The sequence below is a fragment of the Gopherus evgoodei genome, unplaced genomic scaffold (assembly GCF_007399415.2).
Source record: "Gopherus evgoodei ecotype Sinaloan lineage unplaced genomic scaffold, rGopEvg1_v1.p scaffold_31_arrow_ctg1, whole genome shotgun sequence".
In the NCBI taxonomy this organism is placed as follows: domain Eukaryota; kingdom Metazoa; phylum Chordata; order Testudines; family Testudinidae; genus Gopherus; species Gopherus evgoodei.
This window is the reverse complement of record NW_022059983.1, coordinates 4,363,935-4,382,355: the sequence shown is the minus strand read 5'-3', so window position 1 is coordinate 4,382,355 and position 18,421 is coordinate 4,363,935. Positions and strand designations below refer to the sequence as shown.

The 18,421-nt window shown below is 46.7% G+C and overlaps 1 protein-coding gene across 1 annotated transcript; it reads left to right on the top strand.

The window, feature by feature from the left end:
• The first annotated feature begins 11,150 nt into the window (after positions 1-11,150).
• Positions 11,151-12,400, top strand: LOC115640409 (interferon-inducible GTPase 5-like). The gene has a single exon (XM_030543149.1). The coding sequence runs from the start codon at positions 11,201-11,203 to the stop codon at positions 12,398-12,400; it is 1,200 nt and encodes a 399-aa protein (XP_030399009.1). The 5' UTR covers positions 11,151-11,200.
• Positions 12,401-18,421: the final 6,021 nt, after the last annotated feature.

The following is an 18,421-nucleotide window of genomic DNA, read 5'->3' as shown; positions in this document are numbered from 1 at the left end:
GGAGCCAGAATTTACCAATGTACATTGCCAAAGAGCCACAGTTGTATGTCAGCGGCCTCCCATCAGTTTCCCTGACCGCACCCAGCACCTCCAGCCCACCAGCAGCCCCACCGATCAGTGGCTCCCCCGCCCTCCCCGCACCTCCGGATCAGCTGGTTCATGACCTGCAGGAGGCTCTGCGGTGGAGGGGAGGAGTGAGGGCATGGCACACTCAGGGGAGGGGGTAGGAAGGGGTGGAGTGGGGGCAGAGCCTGTGACAGAGCCAGGGGTTGAGCAGTGAGGCCCCCCTGGCACATTGGAAAGTTGGCATCTGTAGCTCCAGCCCTGGTGTTGGTGCCTATACAAGGCGCCACATATGAACTTCTAAAGAGCCACGTGTGGCTCCGGAACCACAGGTTGGCGACCCCTGTCTTATGTGAACCCAGATGCAAGGAAAAAGGTGCTGGTCAGTGGGGAGGAGAGGACGAGATCAGGAGGAAAGGGACTGGGAAGAAAGGAAGTTGTAAATCTTCTCTGGATTAAGACTGGAAATAAGGGCGAATGATCTCAGACTGATCGTTAGCTGGAGTCAGTAATTGGCAATGACATCCCTTGTTTGTTAAAGGGTATAAAAAGTAAACTCTCAACAGGGTCATTACTAATATCTACCTGACCACACTGGAGCTGAAAAACTGGGGTCGAAGCAACCTTTGGCTTAGCCATTAGTAAGTATCCGGATCAAATGTTTATAAATGTTTTGTCACTGTTTGGATGTAGTAAGTTGCTTATTATTTAGGCTTTTTAGGCATATTTTGAACAATTGTGTAAATGCCATTTGGCCTTTGGAATTTATGGTTCAATGAGTGTTTGATAGTTCCCCACATTAATAAATTCAAATATCACGAATCATTCCAAAAGACCTGAAATGCAAAAGTCCTATGAAAAGTGGTCAAACTACAAAGAATGAATATAAAAAACCAACACAAACATGTAGGGACAAAATGAGAAAGGCCAAGATGTAGAAATGGATTAAACTAGCTAGGGACAGAAAAGGGAACAAGAAAACCTTTTACAAATACATGAAAAGGAAGAGGAAGGCCAGGGACAGGCTAGGCCCATTACTCAACGAGGAGGGAAAGACAATCACAGGAAACAGCCACGGCCGAAATGTTAAATGTCTTTTTTGTTTCAGTTTTCACCAGAAAAGTTAGCAGTGATCAAATGACTAACAGAGAGAACCAGAGGGGCTGGAACTACGGGTGCTGGGGCTGCTGCTGCACCCCCTGGCTTGAAGTGGATTCCATTATATCCAGGGTTTGCAGTTTGGTTTAATGGCTGTCAGCACCTGCACTATACAAATTGTTCCAGCCCCCTCGCCCCCCAGAAAGAACCCCAGTGTAAATGGGGCAGGGGCTGAGGCTCAAATAGGAAAAGAACAAGTTAAGAATGACTTAGACAAGTTTGATGTCTTCAATCAGCAGGGCCTGATGAAATACATCCTAGAATACTCAAGGAACTGGCTGAAGGGGTCTCTGAGGGTATGTCTACACTACGGGATTATTCCGATTTAACATCAATCGGTTTTATAAAACAGATTGTATAAAGTCGAGTGCACGCTGCCACACTAACCACATTAATTTAGCGGTGTGCGTCCATGGTCCGAGGCTAACATCGATTTCTGGAGCGTTGCACTGTGGGTAGCTATCCCGTAGCTATCCCATAGTTCCCGCAGTCTCCCCCGCCCCTTGGAATTCTGGGTTGAGAGCCCAGTGCCTGATGGGGCAAAAATCATTGTCGCGGGTGGTTCTGGGTACAGCTTCACCCCTCCCTAAGTGAAAGCAGCAGACAACTGTTTCACGCCTTTTTTTCCTGGGTGAACTGTGCAGACGCCATAGCACAGCAAGCATGGACCCCACTCAGATCAACACCGTGATCGTGAACGTTGTAAACACCTCGCGCATTCTCATGCAGTCTATAGTGAACCATGAACTGCAAAGCCAGGCGAGGAGGAGGCGGCGGCTACGGCAGCGCGGCGACGAGAGTGATGAGGACATGGACACAGAATTCTCTCACACCACGGGCCCCTGCGCTTTGGAAATCCTGCTGGTAATGGGGCAGGTTCTAGCCATTGAAAGCCGATTTTGGGCCCGGGAAACAAGCACAGACTGTTGGGACCGCATAGTTTTGCAGGTGTGGGACGATTCGCAGTGGCTGCGAAACTTTTGCATGCGTAAGGGCACTTTCGCATGGAACTTTGTGACTTGCTTTCCCCTGCCCTGAAACGCCATAATACCAAGATGAGAGCAGCCCTCACAGTGGAGAAGCGAGTGGCAATAGCCCTCTGGAAGCTTGCAATACCAGACAGCTACCGGTCAGTCAGGAATCAATTTGGAGTGGGAAAATCTACTGTGGGGCTGCTGTGATGCAAGTAGCCAAAGAAATCACTAAGCTGCTGCTACAAAAGGTTGTGACTCTGGGAAACGTGCAGGTCATAGTGGATGGCTTTGCTGCAATGGGATTCCCTAACTGTGGGTGGGTGATAGATGGAACCCATATCCCTATCTTGGCACCGGAGCACCAGGGCACCCAGTACATAAACCGCAAGAGGTATTTTACAATGGTGCTGCAAGCTCTGGTGGATCACAAGGGATGTTTCACCAACATCCTCGTGGGATGGCCAGGAAGGGTTCATGACGCTCGCGTCTTCAGAAGCACTACTCTGTTTAAACGGCTGCAGCAAGGGACTTACTTCCCGGACCAGAAAATAACAGTTGGGGATGTTGAAATGCCTGTAGTTACCCTGGGGGACCCAGCCTACCCCTTGATGCCATGGCTCATGAAGCCATACACAGGCAGCCTGGACAGTGGTCAGGAGCTGTTCAACTACAGGCTGAGCAAGTGCAGAATGGTGGTAGAATGTGCATTTGGCCGTTTAAAGGCGCGCTGGTGCACATTACTGACTCGCTCAGACCTCAGCCAAACCAATGTCCCCTTTGTTATGCTGCTTGCTGTGTGCTCCACAATATCTGTGAGAGTAAGTGGGAGATCTTTCTGGCAGGATGGGAGGATGAGGCAAATCACCTGGCCGCTGATTACGCGCAGCCAGACACCAGGGCGATTAGAAGAGCTCACCGGGAAGCGGTGCGCATCAGAGAAGCCTTGAAAACAAGTTTCATCATGGGCCAGGGTACAGTGTGACTGCTGTGTTTGTTTCCCCTTCATGAACCCCACTCCCTTGATTGACTCATTCCCTGTAAGCAACCCACCCTCCCCTTTCGATTACAGCTTGCTTAAGGAAATAAAGTCACTATCGTTTAAAAATCATGTATTCTTTATTAAAAAGTCATTATAAATAGAGGGAGAGAACTGACAAGGTGTCTCGGGTGTGGTTTGGGACGAGGAAAGGAGGGAAGGAAAAGGCCACTAAAAACATTTCAATGTAATGACAGCCTTTTGGTTGGGCTGTCCACGGGGGTGGAGTGGGCGGGTGCACGAAGCCTTCCCCCACGCGTTCTTACACGTCTGGGTGAGGAAGATATGGAACATGGTGAGTGGTAAGGGTGATTACACAGGGGCTGCAACGGCACTCTGTGACCCCGCTGCTCTTCCTGAAGCTCCACCAGACGTCAGAGGATATCAGTTTGATCACACAGCAGCCCCAGTGTTTCATCCCGCCACCGCTGATCTTCTTGCCTACACCTCTGATCTTCCTGGCGCCACCTCTGCTCACGTTTGTCCCTCCTGTCCTCACATTCGTTCCTCCTGTCCTCACGTTCACTGGCATCTTTCCTGTAATTTGACACCACGCCCTTCCACTCATTCAGATGAGCTCTTTCATTGCGGGTTACTTCCATGATTTCCTAGAACATTTCGTCTCATGTCTTCTTCCTCCGCCTTATCTGAGCTAGCCTTCGGGATGGAGAAGGGAGGCTTGAAAAATGTGCAGCTGCGTGAGTGGGGGAAAATAGGGAGATTTAAAAAGATACATTTTACAGAACAATGGTTATACTCTTTCACAGTGAACAACACTATTCACCTTACACAGCACATGTGATTTCACTACAAGGTCGCATTTTGCATCTTAACTTTGAGTGCCTGGGCTCTGGTGTTACAGATCTCACAGACGCAGATCCGGGCATCAGAATGCAGAATGGCCATGGTAAGCCATTGTCTTTTGGCTTCTGCAGCCTTCACTTCTTTTCGCAGAAGCCACCCCCACCCCCATCCAATTCTCTAGGATGATCGCTTTACCCTCCTCCCCCCACCGCATGACTGGTAACATGGAAGATCACTGCTAATCACCACCCTTCCCCCTCACCGCATGGCTAGTAGCTGGGAAGATTCCTGCTAGCCAAACGTGAGAAAGCTCAGCGCTATCATTCCTTCCCTCCCCCCGCTTGCTACGTGTAAGGAGGGATTTCTTGTAAGCAACAGAAATCTTCTGCAAAGGCTTTTGGAGTACCTCCAGGTGCGCTTCATGGAGATGTCCCTGGAGGATTTCCACTCCATCCCCAGACATGTTAACAAACTGTTCCAGTAACTTTACTGCCCGCGAATGCATCCCAAGCTCTAAGGGCAAATCAATCATTAAAAAAAGCACAAAAGTCAGGAATCAGCTCAGGGTCCGGTCTAGCACATGCATGCAGTGGTTGGACAAGTAACAGCAAGGAACTGGACTGGTGTGGAGTGAAAGATCTGTGGGAAGGAACCAAAAATAGCACTGGGGCTGCAGTACAGCACTGGCATACACTTTCTTTGGCCTGTTTTGCTGGAAGAGTTAGTAGGGCAAGCTTGTTAGTCACAGATCAGGGGGTGAGTTTATGCAAATTCTGGACTCTGGGACCAGAGCTGGGATGGAAGGGGCACAACTTTTGTGGCACATGCACCCTCTCTATAACCAGCCTTTGTTACCTCACTCCATAACAGCACACACAGAGCAACCTTTTACCTTTCAGCACCAAAGTATACTGTAGGTGAAATCTAATGGCATAAGTTTAAGATGAGAGACTTCAGTACTAACAACAGTCCTAAGATATTAAAAAATACCTCTGTCTTTAGACACCAGACAAAAAACCAAGCACAAGCAGGCAAGCAATCTTACTTCCCACATGCTTTTAGTGTTTGGAACCCATACCCCTTAATGATGAGTCCTTTATAGGCGAGGGTCAAGCTCTCAGTGTGCCGGTCAAAAGGTATCAAATAAAACATTGGTTAAGTTAATTGCTCAGCTGATTACCCAAATCACCTGCCTTAGGGGTCTTTGGATATTGACCTGTTAATGAAAGGAAAGGACTCAGATTTGATTTTACACTTTTATTGGCTACCCTTATCAACAGCGGCCAAGAGTATATAACATAAAAGAATGCACAGAAGCACTGGTTTATGATTGGACTGAGAGAAACTGGAAAAACGGAACCATCCAGGTTTTAAGAATCATATAACACATCCATAGCAGAAAGCAGCAAAATTCCTATTCAACAATTATCCTTTCACTTTGTTTGGAATTTTGACCAAACCCCTTAAAGCAGAAGGAACCGCACTCAAGCCCATTAGTAAAATTCTCCAGTTGTACTTGACTCAACAATGCAAAACAATTCCAGGCTCATGCAGAAGGGTGCCCAACCTATGGCTCCTGAGCTGTACAGGGCCCACCAGAGCATTTCATAGGGCCCAGAGCCTGCTTCAGCACAATATACTAAGGGCCAATTCAATGGCCTTTTAGCATCATGTTTCCATCATTTTACTTTACGCAAGTGTGTAAATAGACAATGTTCTACATAGGCTGTTTCTAGCTAAATATATAAGAAATAAGCTGACCTAAAAATATCAATCAATACAGGTGACTTTAAATCTTATTAAAGTATGTAGAATCTGTTTGGCTCATGCAAGGTTGTGCTTCGGTTTACGTGGCCCTCCTGTGTAACAAGGTGGTGCACCATTGCATAAGAAAATTTACTCACATGCCAATCCCCCAAGGTCCCCTTCCCAGTGGATCTGTTGCAGTTACCCCTTTTAACCAATACTCATACCAGTTATATTAGCTGGTAAACTGGTAAATATTAGCTGGTATGCTAGAATCTGGTAAACTGGTAAACACTCCTAACCACCTAACAAGAACGCCTGTATTTTTATGACAGGCTGCATGCAGTTCTAGAGGCTTTCACATGTAGTCTTATGTTATGTCTGTATATACCTAGAACTGGACAGGCAGTGTGCAGCCATTAACTACGGGGCATGTACAGTGTTTAGGAATTGTAACTTGTTCTATTTAACAGCTATTTTACAACAAACTTTATCAAAACAAGGGCACAAACTATAACTCTGGAAAAGAGAGAGCGAGACAGAGAGTTAAAGGTGGCTAACTGAGGGGTCCTGAATGTCACCAGGAGTGAGGATTCCCAAGTGGCCGACTCAGAATTCTTTTTCTTGGCTTTCAGGAAATGAGGTGCTGAAGGAGACAGGCCATTTCTGCTGTGAGTTCAACTTGGTTCTTCTCCAGACAGAGATTCCACAAGCTGCCTGGATATTTTATTCTGGTACTGAACTAGCCTTGCAGTTAGGAAGCATTTCCCAATGCCTAGTCTAAATCTCCCTTGCTGAAATTTAAGGCCATTATTTCTTGTCGTGGGTTCTGTGGCTCAGGAGAACAATTTATCACCCTCCTCTTTATAACAACCTTTTCTGTAGGTGGAGACTGTTATGTCCCCCATCAGTCTTCTCTTCTCCAGACTAAACAAGTCATTTTTTTCAATCTTTTTCAAGCTCGTGTTTTCTAGACCTTTAATCATTTTGGTTGCTCTCCTCTGGACTTTCTCCAATTAGTCCACATTTTTCCTGAAGTGAGGTGCCCAGAACTGGACCCAATAATCCCAGCTGAGGATTTTTCAGTGCTGAATAGAATGGAAGAATTACATCTTGTGTCTTGCATCCAACACTTTTGCTAATACACCCCAGAATGATGTTCCCTATTTCTGCAACAGTGTTTGTGATCCACTAGGACCCCCAGATCCTAAATAACAAGCAACTTACTACATCCAAACAGTAACAAAATATTTTTAAACATTTGATCCGGATACTTACTAATGTGGCTACGCCAAAGGTTGCTTCGACCCCAGTTTTTCAGCTCCAGCGTGGTCCTGGGCCTTTAGCAATGGTGAAATTCAGAGACACGGGCTCTTAGTCCAGATTAAATGCAAGTTTATTATAATTGAAATATTAAATCATTTCTACTAGACAAGAGGAGCCCATTCTGGCGTGTGACAGGATGGCAGAACCAGACCGCTAATCATTATGAAAATAATTTTTTTCAAAATGGCCGATGGCGCCACACTTCAGCGCCAACGGAAATGGGGTGGGAAGGCGGAACATAAGCCCGAAAAGGGGCCTGGAAACCTGTCAAAATTGCATGGTGATGCATACTATTGAGTGTATTACTACTCAGGTGTGTAAATCAGGGCAGAAAAAAAGCCTGGTGCCTGAATCTAATTCTTTTTCTTATTGAACTACACATTCCAAGCACCTCTTCACTTGTCAGGATGAGAGGGAAATGCTCTATTTTAGGGGAACGAAAGGCCTTTAGGGAGTTGATGGCCCAGAGTGGTGGCAGGCAAGAGATTTTGGGTCATGGCTGACATCTCAACCCTCATGTAAAACGCTTCCCTGTGGCCTTTTGACCTGCACACCGAGGTATCTCACTGCCAAGTCCCTATCCAGGGAGGGGGAAGGTTGCAGGGTGAGCTCCCACCTCGGCTTCCACTGCCATGCTGGAGCCTCTACATTTATTTACTGACCAAATTTGCAAATTTTTGCAGAATTTAAAAAAATTGTGCACAGAAATTAATGTTTTGGTGCTGAATTCCCTCAGGAATATGGGGTGCTGGGAAGTTGGGGGGCTGTGAGAGGGGCACTGGGCAGTGGGGGGGTGTCTGTGGGTGGGAGATTGCTGAGCAAAGGGATCTGTGGTGGAGATCTCTGGGTGAGGGGCCACTAGGCATGAGGGTTGCTGGGTATAAATTTTCTGTTCTTTAAGAGCCTACCAAACTAAGCCTTTACCATCATCTGTCCTTACTCAAACTCACTAAAAATCTCTCTTCTTTCAAACTAACTAACCCTTTAAAAACAACAAAAAAAAAAATCTATTCTTTCATAACCTGCTTTTACCAGCCTCTATTCTTCAATAACTTACCTCTCTGCCTTCAAATTTCCTTTTTTTCTCTACACCTTACTCAAACTCTCTTTTCTCGTCTTTACACTCTTTCACAGTCTTCTTTCAACCATTTTCTCTCCATTTTCCCAAGCACAAACATACACAACACTTCCCCTAGTCAAACACGTACACACACACATTTTTTCAAAATGGCCAATGGTGCCATACTTTGGCGCCAACGGAAATGGGGTGGGAAGGCGGGACTGTCATAAACAGATAGCTAAGGGTTAATGTCTCTTTCACCTGAAACACCTGACCAGAGGACCAATCAGGAAACCGGATTTTTTCAACTTTGGGTGGAGGGAATTTGGTGTCTGAGGTCTTTGTTTTCTGGCTGCCTGCTTTCTCTGAGCTTTGGAGAAGTAGTTCTGTTTTCTAATCTTCTGTTCCTAAGTGTAAGGACAAAGAGATCAGATAGTAAGTTATATGGTTTCTTTTCTTTGGTATTTGCATGAATATAAGTGCTGGAGTGCTTTGATTTGTATTCTTTTGAATAAGGCTGTTTATTCAATATTCTTTTAAGCAATCGACCCTGTGTTGTATCACCTTAATACAGAGAGACCATTTGTATGTATTTTTCTTTCTTTTTATATAAAGCTTTCTTTTAAGACTTGTTGAAGTTTTTCTTTACTTCAGGGAAATTGAATCTGTACTCACCAGGGAATTGGTGGGAGGAAGAGATCGGGAAGATCTGTGTGTGTGTTGGATTTGCTAGCCTGATTTTGCATTCCCTCTGGGGGAATAGGAAAGTTCTTTTTGTTTCCAGGATTGGGAACAGAGAGGGGGAGTCACTCTGTGTAGTTTCACAGAGCTTGTGTCTGTGTATCTCTCCAGGAGTACCTGGAGGGGGGAAGGGAGAAAGGATTATTTCCCTTTGTTGTGAGACTCAAGGGATTTGGGTCTTGGGGTCCCCAGGGAAGGTTTTTCAGGGGGACCAGAGTGCCCCAAAACACTCTAATTTTTTGGGTGGTGGCTGCAAGTACCAGGTCCAAGCTGGTAGCTAAGCTTGGAGGTTTTCATGCTAACCCCCATATTTTGGACGCTAAGGTCCAGATCTGGGACTAAGGTTATGACAGGGACATAAGCCCTAAAAGGGGCGTGGAAACCTGTCAAAATTGCAGGGTGATGAATACTATCAAATGTATTACTTAATACTCCCCCATCCTCACAACTCAGGGAGGGGTTCTGGGATCTGGGAGGTCTGTGTAGTAGGGTCTTCTATGAATCCCTTTTTAGGCTCCTGACTCTCGCCAGGCATTGCATGAGCCTGGGCAGCTGACTGGGGCTGTGAATTCACAGAGTGGCAGGTCACATCAAAGTTAGGTGCTGCAATGCTGAGCCTTGCAATGCTTAACTTCCCCCTTGAGAATCCTGCCATTTGTGCACATTCTTTGCAAATAATCAGCATTGCAACAAAGAAATACATGATTCCTACATCAAGTTCTCCTGCTAATGGAATCAACCGGCGAGATCCCAAATATTGGCAAAACTACTTGGGCAAAAGGGGGAAGGGAGTGCATACTGGCAATCACCATTAACTGTGGAGTTACAAACAACATCTCCTTCAGGCAGAGTAACTGGCGTTCTGACATTTACTCTGGGGGAGTGATGACAATGCCACCATTATGGTTGTAGCAAGTTTTGTTTCTTTTGAAAGGAGGATTAAACTTTGATTTTAAAGAAATGTTGTAAAAGTGATAAGAAACAAAGACATTAAACTTACAAAGTGTTGGAACTTTTTGTGGAGGTTGGGTGCAGAGCAACTTCATATGAACAGAAAATAACTTTTTAGAATGTCAACTGATTGGGGGGATTCCTTTACTGAAAAATAAACTTCTGGGGTCTGATTTTTGGCTCATACATGCTCTGCATTAGATAATGAGGCCAAGAATGATTAGAGCTAGGTCTCCCTTTTACTTAATTTTTTAATAAAATAACTTATCGATGAATAGCAGCTAAAGCTGGTAGGTTTTGTTTGTTTGTTTGTTTTACCAAAAAATGGGTTTCATTTTTCTTTTCTTTTCTTAAGTCACAGTTCAGGCTGTGTTTTGTGCATTGTGGTCTTTGTTCAGAGATAGTATTGATCTATCATTATACATAATGGGATGTGAGTTTAATAGCATGTGCTCTGTTCCACACAGATCATGGACTATTATCTGTGTTGTTTCCTGTGTTTGGGGGTTTTGTGCTCTGTCTGGGGGCCACCCGAACTTCCAGCAAAGTTTCTGGCTGGATTAATATCATGATAATGTGCAATGAAAAGCCTTTTAGGCCTTTACTATACATTTTTGAGATCCCTATGATGTATTTAAATGTTCAGAGGCTGATCTTTTCCACTACATCTGGTTTTTCACCCCCTCAGGAAATTAAGAATAGTACATGATTACCAAATAAAAGCAACAACTCTACCTTCTGTACATGTCTCTGTGGAGTCTTTCAAAGCCATTGCTGTAGGGTGATATTGTAATTGCTGTGAAGCACCATTCCACCGGAGATCTTTGATAGATCATTTCCTTGGAGCTCAGCTAGGTGGAGGGAAAAGATCCAGGCATGAGTCAGCAGGTTCACTGCAGTTCATCAGCTCAACATGCTAGGGACAAGCTGCAATGTGTGTATGGGAATGTTTTGAAAATACAGTGTACTGAGCAGGTGGTTTGGAACTGAACTTTGGCTGTTGATTTTTGCCTCTTTAATTTAATCAAACATCCCAGAGCATCTGCTATTGCTAAAGGTTGGGTGTTTGCTTCTAGGAAAATCAGCCTGTGTTAAACTTTATTACGACCTCATATGGTTAAAATTAATGTCAAAATGAACCTTTCCCCCAACCAGAAGCAGGTCCTGAAGGAAAGGGAATCTGATTTATCCTGATAAAAATAAATCACTGGAATTTTTCTTTTCCTTTTTCTAAGATCAGTGGTAAGAGCATCTGAGCCACCACCAAAGGCTGCCATGGTTGGTAGACTCTCCAGAGCAGAAATTGAAGAACTATAGGCCATTGTTGAGAGAGGAAACCTCATGGCAGCAGCTGCTGAACTTCAGAAGAAGTTGGAATCAATAGAAAACACCCCACTGGACATCGCCATCATGGGAGAGTCAGGTGCAGGGAAATCCTCCTTTGTCAATGCCATCCGGGGCCTGCATGATGATGATGAAGGAGCTGCTAAGACTGGGGTGAAACAAACAACAATGAAGCGAAAGGCTTATCCATACCCCAGACTCCAAAATGTGACAATATGGGACCTGCCAGGAATTGGGACACCGAGCTTTGAAGCAGACAAATACCTTAATCGGGTAAAATTCAACAACTACGACTTCTTCATCATCGTCACTGCTACGTGCTTCACTTCCTACCACACCACCCTGGCCCGTGCCATTCACAGGCTGGGGAAGAGGTTTTACTACGTGCGCTCCAAAGTGGATATTGACTTGAGAGCTGAACAAAGGAAAAGGAATTTCAACAAGGAGAGAACCCTGCAGGAGATCAGGGAAGACTGCAAAGAGAACCTGAGAAAAGCAGGTGAGACCTCCCTGTGGGTTTTCCTGCTCTGCAGCTGGGAACTGACTGAGTATGATTTCCAGCTCCTGCAGGAGACCCTGGAGAATGAGCTGGATGATCAGAAGAGACACATTTTCATCCTGGTCATGCCCAACATCTCGGCAAAGATCCTGGAGAAGAAAAAGGCTGAACTGCAGGAGCATATTTGGGAAGTGGCCCTGTTGTCATGTGCTATTGGTGTTCTTCCTGTTCCAGGCCTCTCTCTCATCTGTGATGTAGCCATCTTGGTTTTTCACATGAAGCGTTACTGCCTGGCCTTTGGCTTGGATGAAGAGTCTCTCACTAGACTGGCTAAGCAGATTGACAAGCCTGTTGCGGAGCTGAAATCTGCTATCAGAAACTCTCCACTGGCCTCAGCCATAACAAAAGAGTTTATACTGTCTCTGCTTTCCAGATCTCTATGTGGAGCACTGATGGTGGTGGAACTTATTTTGAATTTTGTACCAGGCCTTGGCTCCCTAGCAGGGGGAGGGATTTCTTTTGCGACCACATACTACATGCTGCAGAGCTTTCTGGATGACACTGCAGAAGATGCTCAGAATATTCTGACCAAGGCTCTTGAACCCAGAGCTGAAGAATCCATAAAACAGCACCAAGACCGCCTATACATGCCCATAGAAAACCAGACACACTTGTCCCAACCCTGTCAGAATCTCTAGATGTGAGTGAGCCCAACAAAAACAAAACAACACCCTAAACTGACAAACAGCAGAGAGACCGACCAAATCAGATCAGACAGGATTCTGGTAAATCAAAAGCTTGTCCCTTCCGCTAATACTATATGTCAGGTTATATAATTTCTTTTCAGGCAAAACTAACTGGGATGGAGCTGGTCTCTAAACCCGTCTATGAATGCAGGAGAAATGTTCTGAGAAAAAGATGATGCTCCAGTATCTCTGCTTGGCACCCTCACCCTGTCCTCATGTGAAACAGAATCTGTAAACCGAACAGTTTCTATGCAAATAATAAATGGACACAAATCGGACATCAAGAATCACAACATTCAAAAACCATTTGGAGAACACTTCCATCTCTCTGGTCACTCAATAACAGACTTAAAAGTGGCAATTCTTCAACAAAAAACCTTCAAGAACAGACTCCAATATGAAACTGCAGAACTGGAATTAATTTGCGAACTGGACACCATCAAATTAGGCCTGAATAAAGACTGGGAGTGGATGGGTCATTTCAAAACCTAAAACTAATTTTCCCCAATACTAATTTCCCCCTACTGTTACTCATACCTTCTTGTCAACTATTTGAAGTGGGCCACTCTCATTACCACTACAAAAATGATTTTTCCTCCCTTGGTATCCTGCTGTTAATTGAATTGTCTCATTAGACTGACCTCATACTTGGTAAGGCAATTCACATCTGTCATAAACAGATAGCTAAGGGTTAATGTTCTTATACCTGGAAAGAAGTTACTGAAACACCTGACCAGAGGACCAATCAGGAAACCAAACTTTTTTCAGATCTAGGGGGAGGGAAGTTTGGGTGTAAGTTCTTTGTCTTCTTCCTGTATGCTCTCTCGGATGAGGAGTGATTTCTATTTCCTGCTTTCTAATCTTCTGTTTCCCAGTTTTAAGTACAAAAAGATCAGATAGGATTTATATGTTTTTTTGTATTTACATGTGTGTAGTTGCTGGAGTGCTTTGAATTGTATTCTTTTTGAATAAGGCTGTTTATTCATATTTCTTTTAAGCAATTGACCCTGTATTTGTCACCTTAATACAGAGAGACCATTTTTATGTCCTTTTCTTTCTTTTTATATAAAGCTTTCTTTTAAGACCTGTTGGAGTTTTTCTTTAGTGGGGAACTTCAGGGAATTGAGTCTGCAGCTCACCAGGGAATTGGTGGGAGGAAGAAGTCAAGGGGGGGAGATCTGTGTGTGTTAGATTTACTAGCCTGACTTTGCATTCACTCTGGGTGAAGAGGGAAGTGCTTTTGTTTCCAGGACTGGAATTAGAGAGGGTGGACTCCCTCTGCTTAGATTCACGGAGGTTGCTTCTGTGTATCTCTCCAGGAGCGGGGGGAAGGGAAAAGATTTATTTCCCTTTGTTGTGAGACTCAAGGGTTTGGGTCTTGGGGTCCCCAGGGAAGGTTTTTGTGGGGACCAGAGTGCCCCAAAACACTCTAATTTTTTGGGTGGTGGTAGCTTTACCAGGTCCAAGCTGGTAACTAAGCTTGGAGGTTTTCATGCTAACCCCCATATTTTGGACGCTAAGGTCCAAATCTGGGACTAGGTTATTGACAACATCTTTTCATGTATTTATACCTGCTCCTGTATTTTTCACTCCATGCATCTGATGAAGTGGGTTCTAGCCCACGAAACCTTATGCCCAAATAAATGTGTTAGTCTCTAAGGTGCCACAGGGACTCCTCGTTGTTTTTCCTATCAAGTCTGGTACAACTGCGTCTTCAGGGCTGGATCTGTGAAAAGGCGTTAGGTGCCTAACTGTCATTTTAACCCCCCAAGTCCAGCATGGGGCACCCGAGCATTCAGAAAACCATCGCTCAGCTGCCACCTGACCCTGTAGGTGCCTAAAGTCCCTTGATGGCTACTTTTCCACCATAAAACCTCAAGGCTCCTACATTTCTGCCAGTGAGCAGGGGCACAGCCACATCAGTCTAGGCACCTGGGAACCTCCCCCACGCTGACACCACAGAGGGTTCCATTCTCTCGTCTGTATGGCCTGCAGGAGGTTGCTTAACGGAGCTGAGCAGCAGGTGTTCACTGGCTGTCCCAAGACGGTCGTACTCCTGGCTGTGGCCTAATTTGTCCTACACAACCTGATGTGACACCAGGAGTTTTGCACAAAAGAGACTGGAATTTTCAAGACCCCCATGTAAGAACTCACAAGATATACCTGTGGCTGGGTGGTGAGAAGGACACAAGTCTCATTTTGGTTGGACATTTCCAGCCTTCATCACAAGCATGGGTCACCGTTTGATTGGTCCATACCAGCTTCTCCAAGAAGAGGAACCAAGTTGAACTCACAGCAGAAAGGGGATAAAATGGCCTGTCTCCTTCAGCACCTCACTTCCTGAAAGCCAAGAAAAGGAGAAGACTGGAATTCTGAGTTGGCCACTTGGGAATCCTCACTCCTGGTGACATTAAGTACCCCTCAGTTAGGCACCTTTAACTCTCTCTCTCTCTTCCAGCAGCTTGGGTTGCCTGTTAGCACAGGAGGAAAACACAATGTCCGTCCTTCACTCCACCTGTGTTTGCAGTGTCAGCCCTACTGTGATCAGTAACGGAGCTGAAAGCTGACAGTTGAGCAAAGATTTGGTGATAAGTAACATACAGCCTCTCTCTCTTTGGCGAGGACCCAAATCAGTCACTTGACTCCTTCCTCAGCTGGGTACCTAATTACTAAAGACATGTACATGCTTGTGTACGTGGTTTATAGATTGTCCCAGAGTTATAGCTTGTGCCCTTGTTTTGATAAAGTTTGTTGTAAAACAGCTTTTAAATAGAACAAGTTACAATTCCTAAACACTGCACATCCCCCGTAGTTAATGGCTGCACACTGCCTGTCCAGTTCCAGGTATACAGAGACATAACATAAGGCCTTGGCTACACTTGAGAGTTACAGCGCAATAAAGCCGCCCACGGCGCTGTAACTCATTCCCCGTCCACACTGGCAAGGCACATACAGCACTGTGTCTCCATGGCTACAGCGCTGCAGGTACTCCACCTCCCCGAGAGGAATAACAGCTGCTGCAGAGTGGCTGAGACGCTGGTGCTCCAGTGTAAACGGGGAGTAACCTTATTACGCAGTGATTGACCTCCGGAAACTCCCCATAATCCTTTTAAGTGAAGGTTCCTCTCCTTGTTTTGTTGTGATGCCTCTCTTTGTTTTGTGGTGAACTCCGGGAAAAACAAACACAGCTACTGTTTGCTGAGAATGAGTAAAGGCAGGCAGGGGGGCTCCCTTTGGAACGCCCACAGCCAATATTTGCTTGAAGAGAGAGGCAGCGCATGGCAGGGAGGGGAGGATCCGTTTCGGGGAGCTCTGCTTATCTAGTCTGTGAGAAAAAAACCAAACAGCTGCTGTTTGCTTTCAGTGAGTGAGAGAAGGGTTGGGGAGGGGGTCAGAACTTGCAAGGCAGCTGCTGACACTGTGTCTGCTCCAGAAATCCACTCTCTCTCTCCCCCAAGCTCCCTGTCATACTCCACCCACCCATCCCATTTGAAAAGCTCCTTGCAGCCACTTGAATGCTGGGATAGCTGCCCATAATGCACCGCTCCCAGTGCCGCTGCAGATGCTGCAAACGTGGCCATGGCAGTGCGCTGGTAGCTGTCAGTGTGGACAGGCTGCAGCGCTTTCCCTACTCAGCTGTACGAAGACAGGTTTAACTCCCAGCGCTGTACTGCTGCAAGTGTAGCCAAACCCTTAAACTACATGTGAAAGCTTCTTCAACTGCATGCAGCCTGTCATAAAAATATAGATGTTCCTGTTAGGTGGTTACCAGATCCTGAATGTAAGTGGTGCGAGGATTGGTTAAAAGGGGTAACTACAACAGACCCATTGGGAAGGAGACCATGGTGGGTTGGCATGTGAGGAATTGCTCACGTTGTCTTATGCATTAGCCTAGAATTGTTTTCAGATGTTGAGTCAAGTACCACTGGAGAGTTTTACTAAAGGGCTTGAGTGCGGTTCCTTCTGCTTTAAGGGGCTTGGTCAAAATTCCAAACAAAGTGAAAGGATAATTGTCGAACAGGAATTTCACTGCTTTCTGCTATGGATGTGTTATGTGATTCTTAAAATCTGGATGGTTCCGTTTTTCGTGTTTCTCTCAGCCCAATCATAAACCAGTGCTACTGTGCATTCTTTTATGTTATATACTCTTGGCTGCTGTTGATAAGAGTAGCCAATAAAACTGAAAAATCAAATCTGAGTCTTTTCCTTTCATTAAGAGGTCAGTATCCAAAGACCCCTAAGACAGGTGATTTGGGTAATCAGCTGAGCAATTAACTTAACCAAGGTTTTCTTTGATACCTTTCTTTCTTAGGTGTTCCAGGAGGGAAACAAACTCTGTGCATCACCCTGACTGGCCACCAGGTGCCAGCACAATAGGGTGCTGATCCCAGCCCGGGGCCAGGGAATGTTACCTCACTAGTGATAATTAGTGATCAAGGGGCAGGGGGTGTATCCCACACCCTGAGGCTGAGAAGGGCAGAGTCTGCCAGGCATTCCTGCACCGGCTGTGCACTTACAGACCTGCCCTGGCTCCCTGCACAGACTCTCTCCCTCCCTCAGACAGCTCATGGGGCAGCCTGGGCTGAGCTGGGGTTTGTGCAAAGCCACCCGGTGCTGACTGACCCCTGGGCCGAGCAGACATGGTGACTGGGCTGCGGAGGCCCTGATGGGCTGCAGGGGCAGTCGAAAACAAAGCCAGCTCCTCTCTCTTCCTGGCAAGAGCCCACTGGGGTGACACATCAGGGGTTCCCAGACCCAGCCTCAGCTGGGCATCCTCCCCTCCCCGTCTCTCCGGGGCCAACCACGTCCACCCCTGGAACAACCCTGCCACCCTCTCAGCCCTGGTAAACAGCCAAGCTGCCCCCTTCTCCCTCCAGTGGGTCAAATCTCCTGCCCCTTTCCTCACCTCCCCCTCCCTGCCTTATCCAGACACGTGCTAGCTCAGCGCCACGCCAAGGGTCCTTGTACCCTGCCCCGGCTGCTGAGCCAGGCGTGCTGGTGATGGGCGCAGGCACAGCCGTGCTGTCAGCTACCTGTCCCCTTTCCTGGGTGAACGTCTCTCCCAGGGATGTTATTTCTGTCACGCAGAATTTACATTGATTCCTTTAGCTCTAGCCCTGTGGCTCTGGCTGCTCGGAGCCACTGGTCAGGCTCTTCTGCTGCTGTTCTCCACATCCAAGTGCCACCTGTGTAACCTTACAACCCACTCTAGCAGAGGTGGGCAAACTACGGCCCGTGGGACCGTCCTGTCCGGATGCTGAGTTCCCGACCGGGGAGGCTCGCCCCCGGCCCCTCCCCTGCAGCTACACCGCCGTGCGGGCAGCGCTCTGGGCAGCAGGGTTGCACACTCCTGCAGGGCAGCACGACAGTGTATCTAGGTCTGGCCAGGCGGCGCAGCTACCAGACATGCTGCTCTGAGCGGCATGGTAAGGGGGGGGATCCCAGGGGGCAGTTGGATGGGGCGGAGGTTCGACGGGGGTGGTCAGGGGATGGGGGGTTGTATGGGAGTCTTGGGGGGCCTGTCAGGGGGTATGGACAGGGGTTGGGGCAGTCAGGGAGCAGGGCGACTGGATAGGGGGTGGGGTCCCAGAGAGGGGGACAAGCAACCAGAAAAGCTGTGGTGTGGTGCAAAAACGCAGCTGACAAAGGGCAGAAGTAGTTGAGAGATGATCAGGTGTTCTTGGCCCAGGTGGAGACGGCTGTGGGATGAGATTAGATTAGTTCAGTAACTGACCAATTTTAGGTCCTGCTGAGAGAATTTTTCCTTGGGGAAATGTTTCCTCTCATACTGGAATCAATGTAGACAGACGGCAGCGCTTTCCTTGCTCAGCTGTACGAAGGCTGGTTTAACCCAAAGCACTTTACAGCTGCAAGTGTAGCCAGACCCTGTGTCTCCAAACTCAGACAGACTCATAAGAAGTTAATCATGTCCACACTGGGTCAGACCAATGGGTTCCTTAGGGAGGTAGTGGA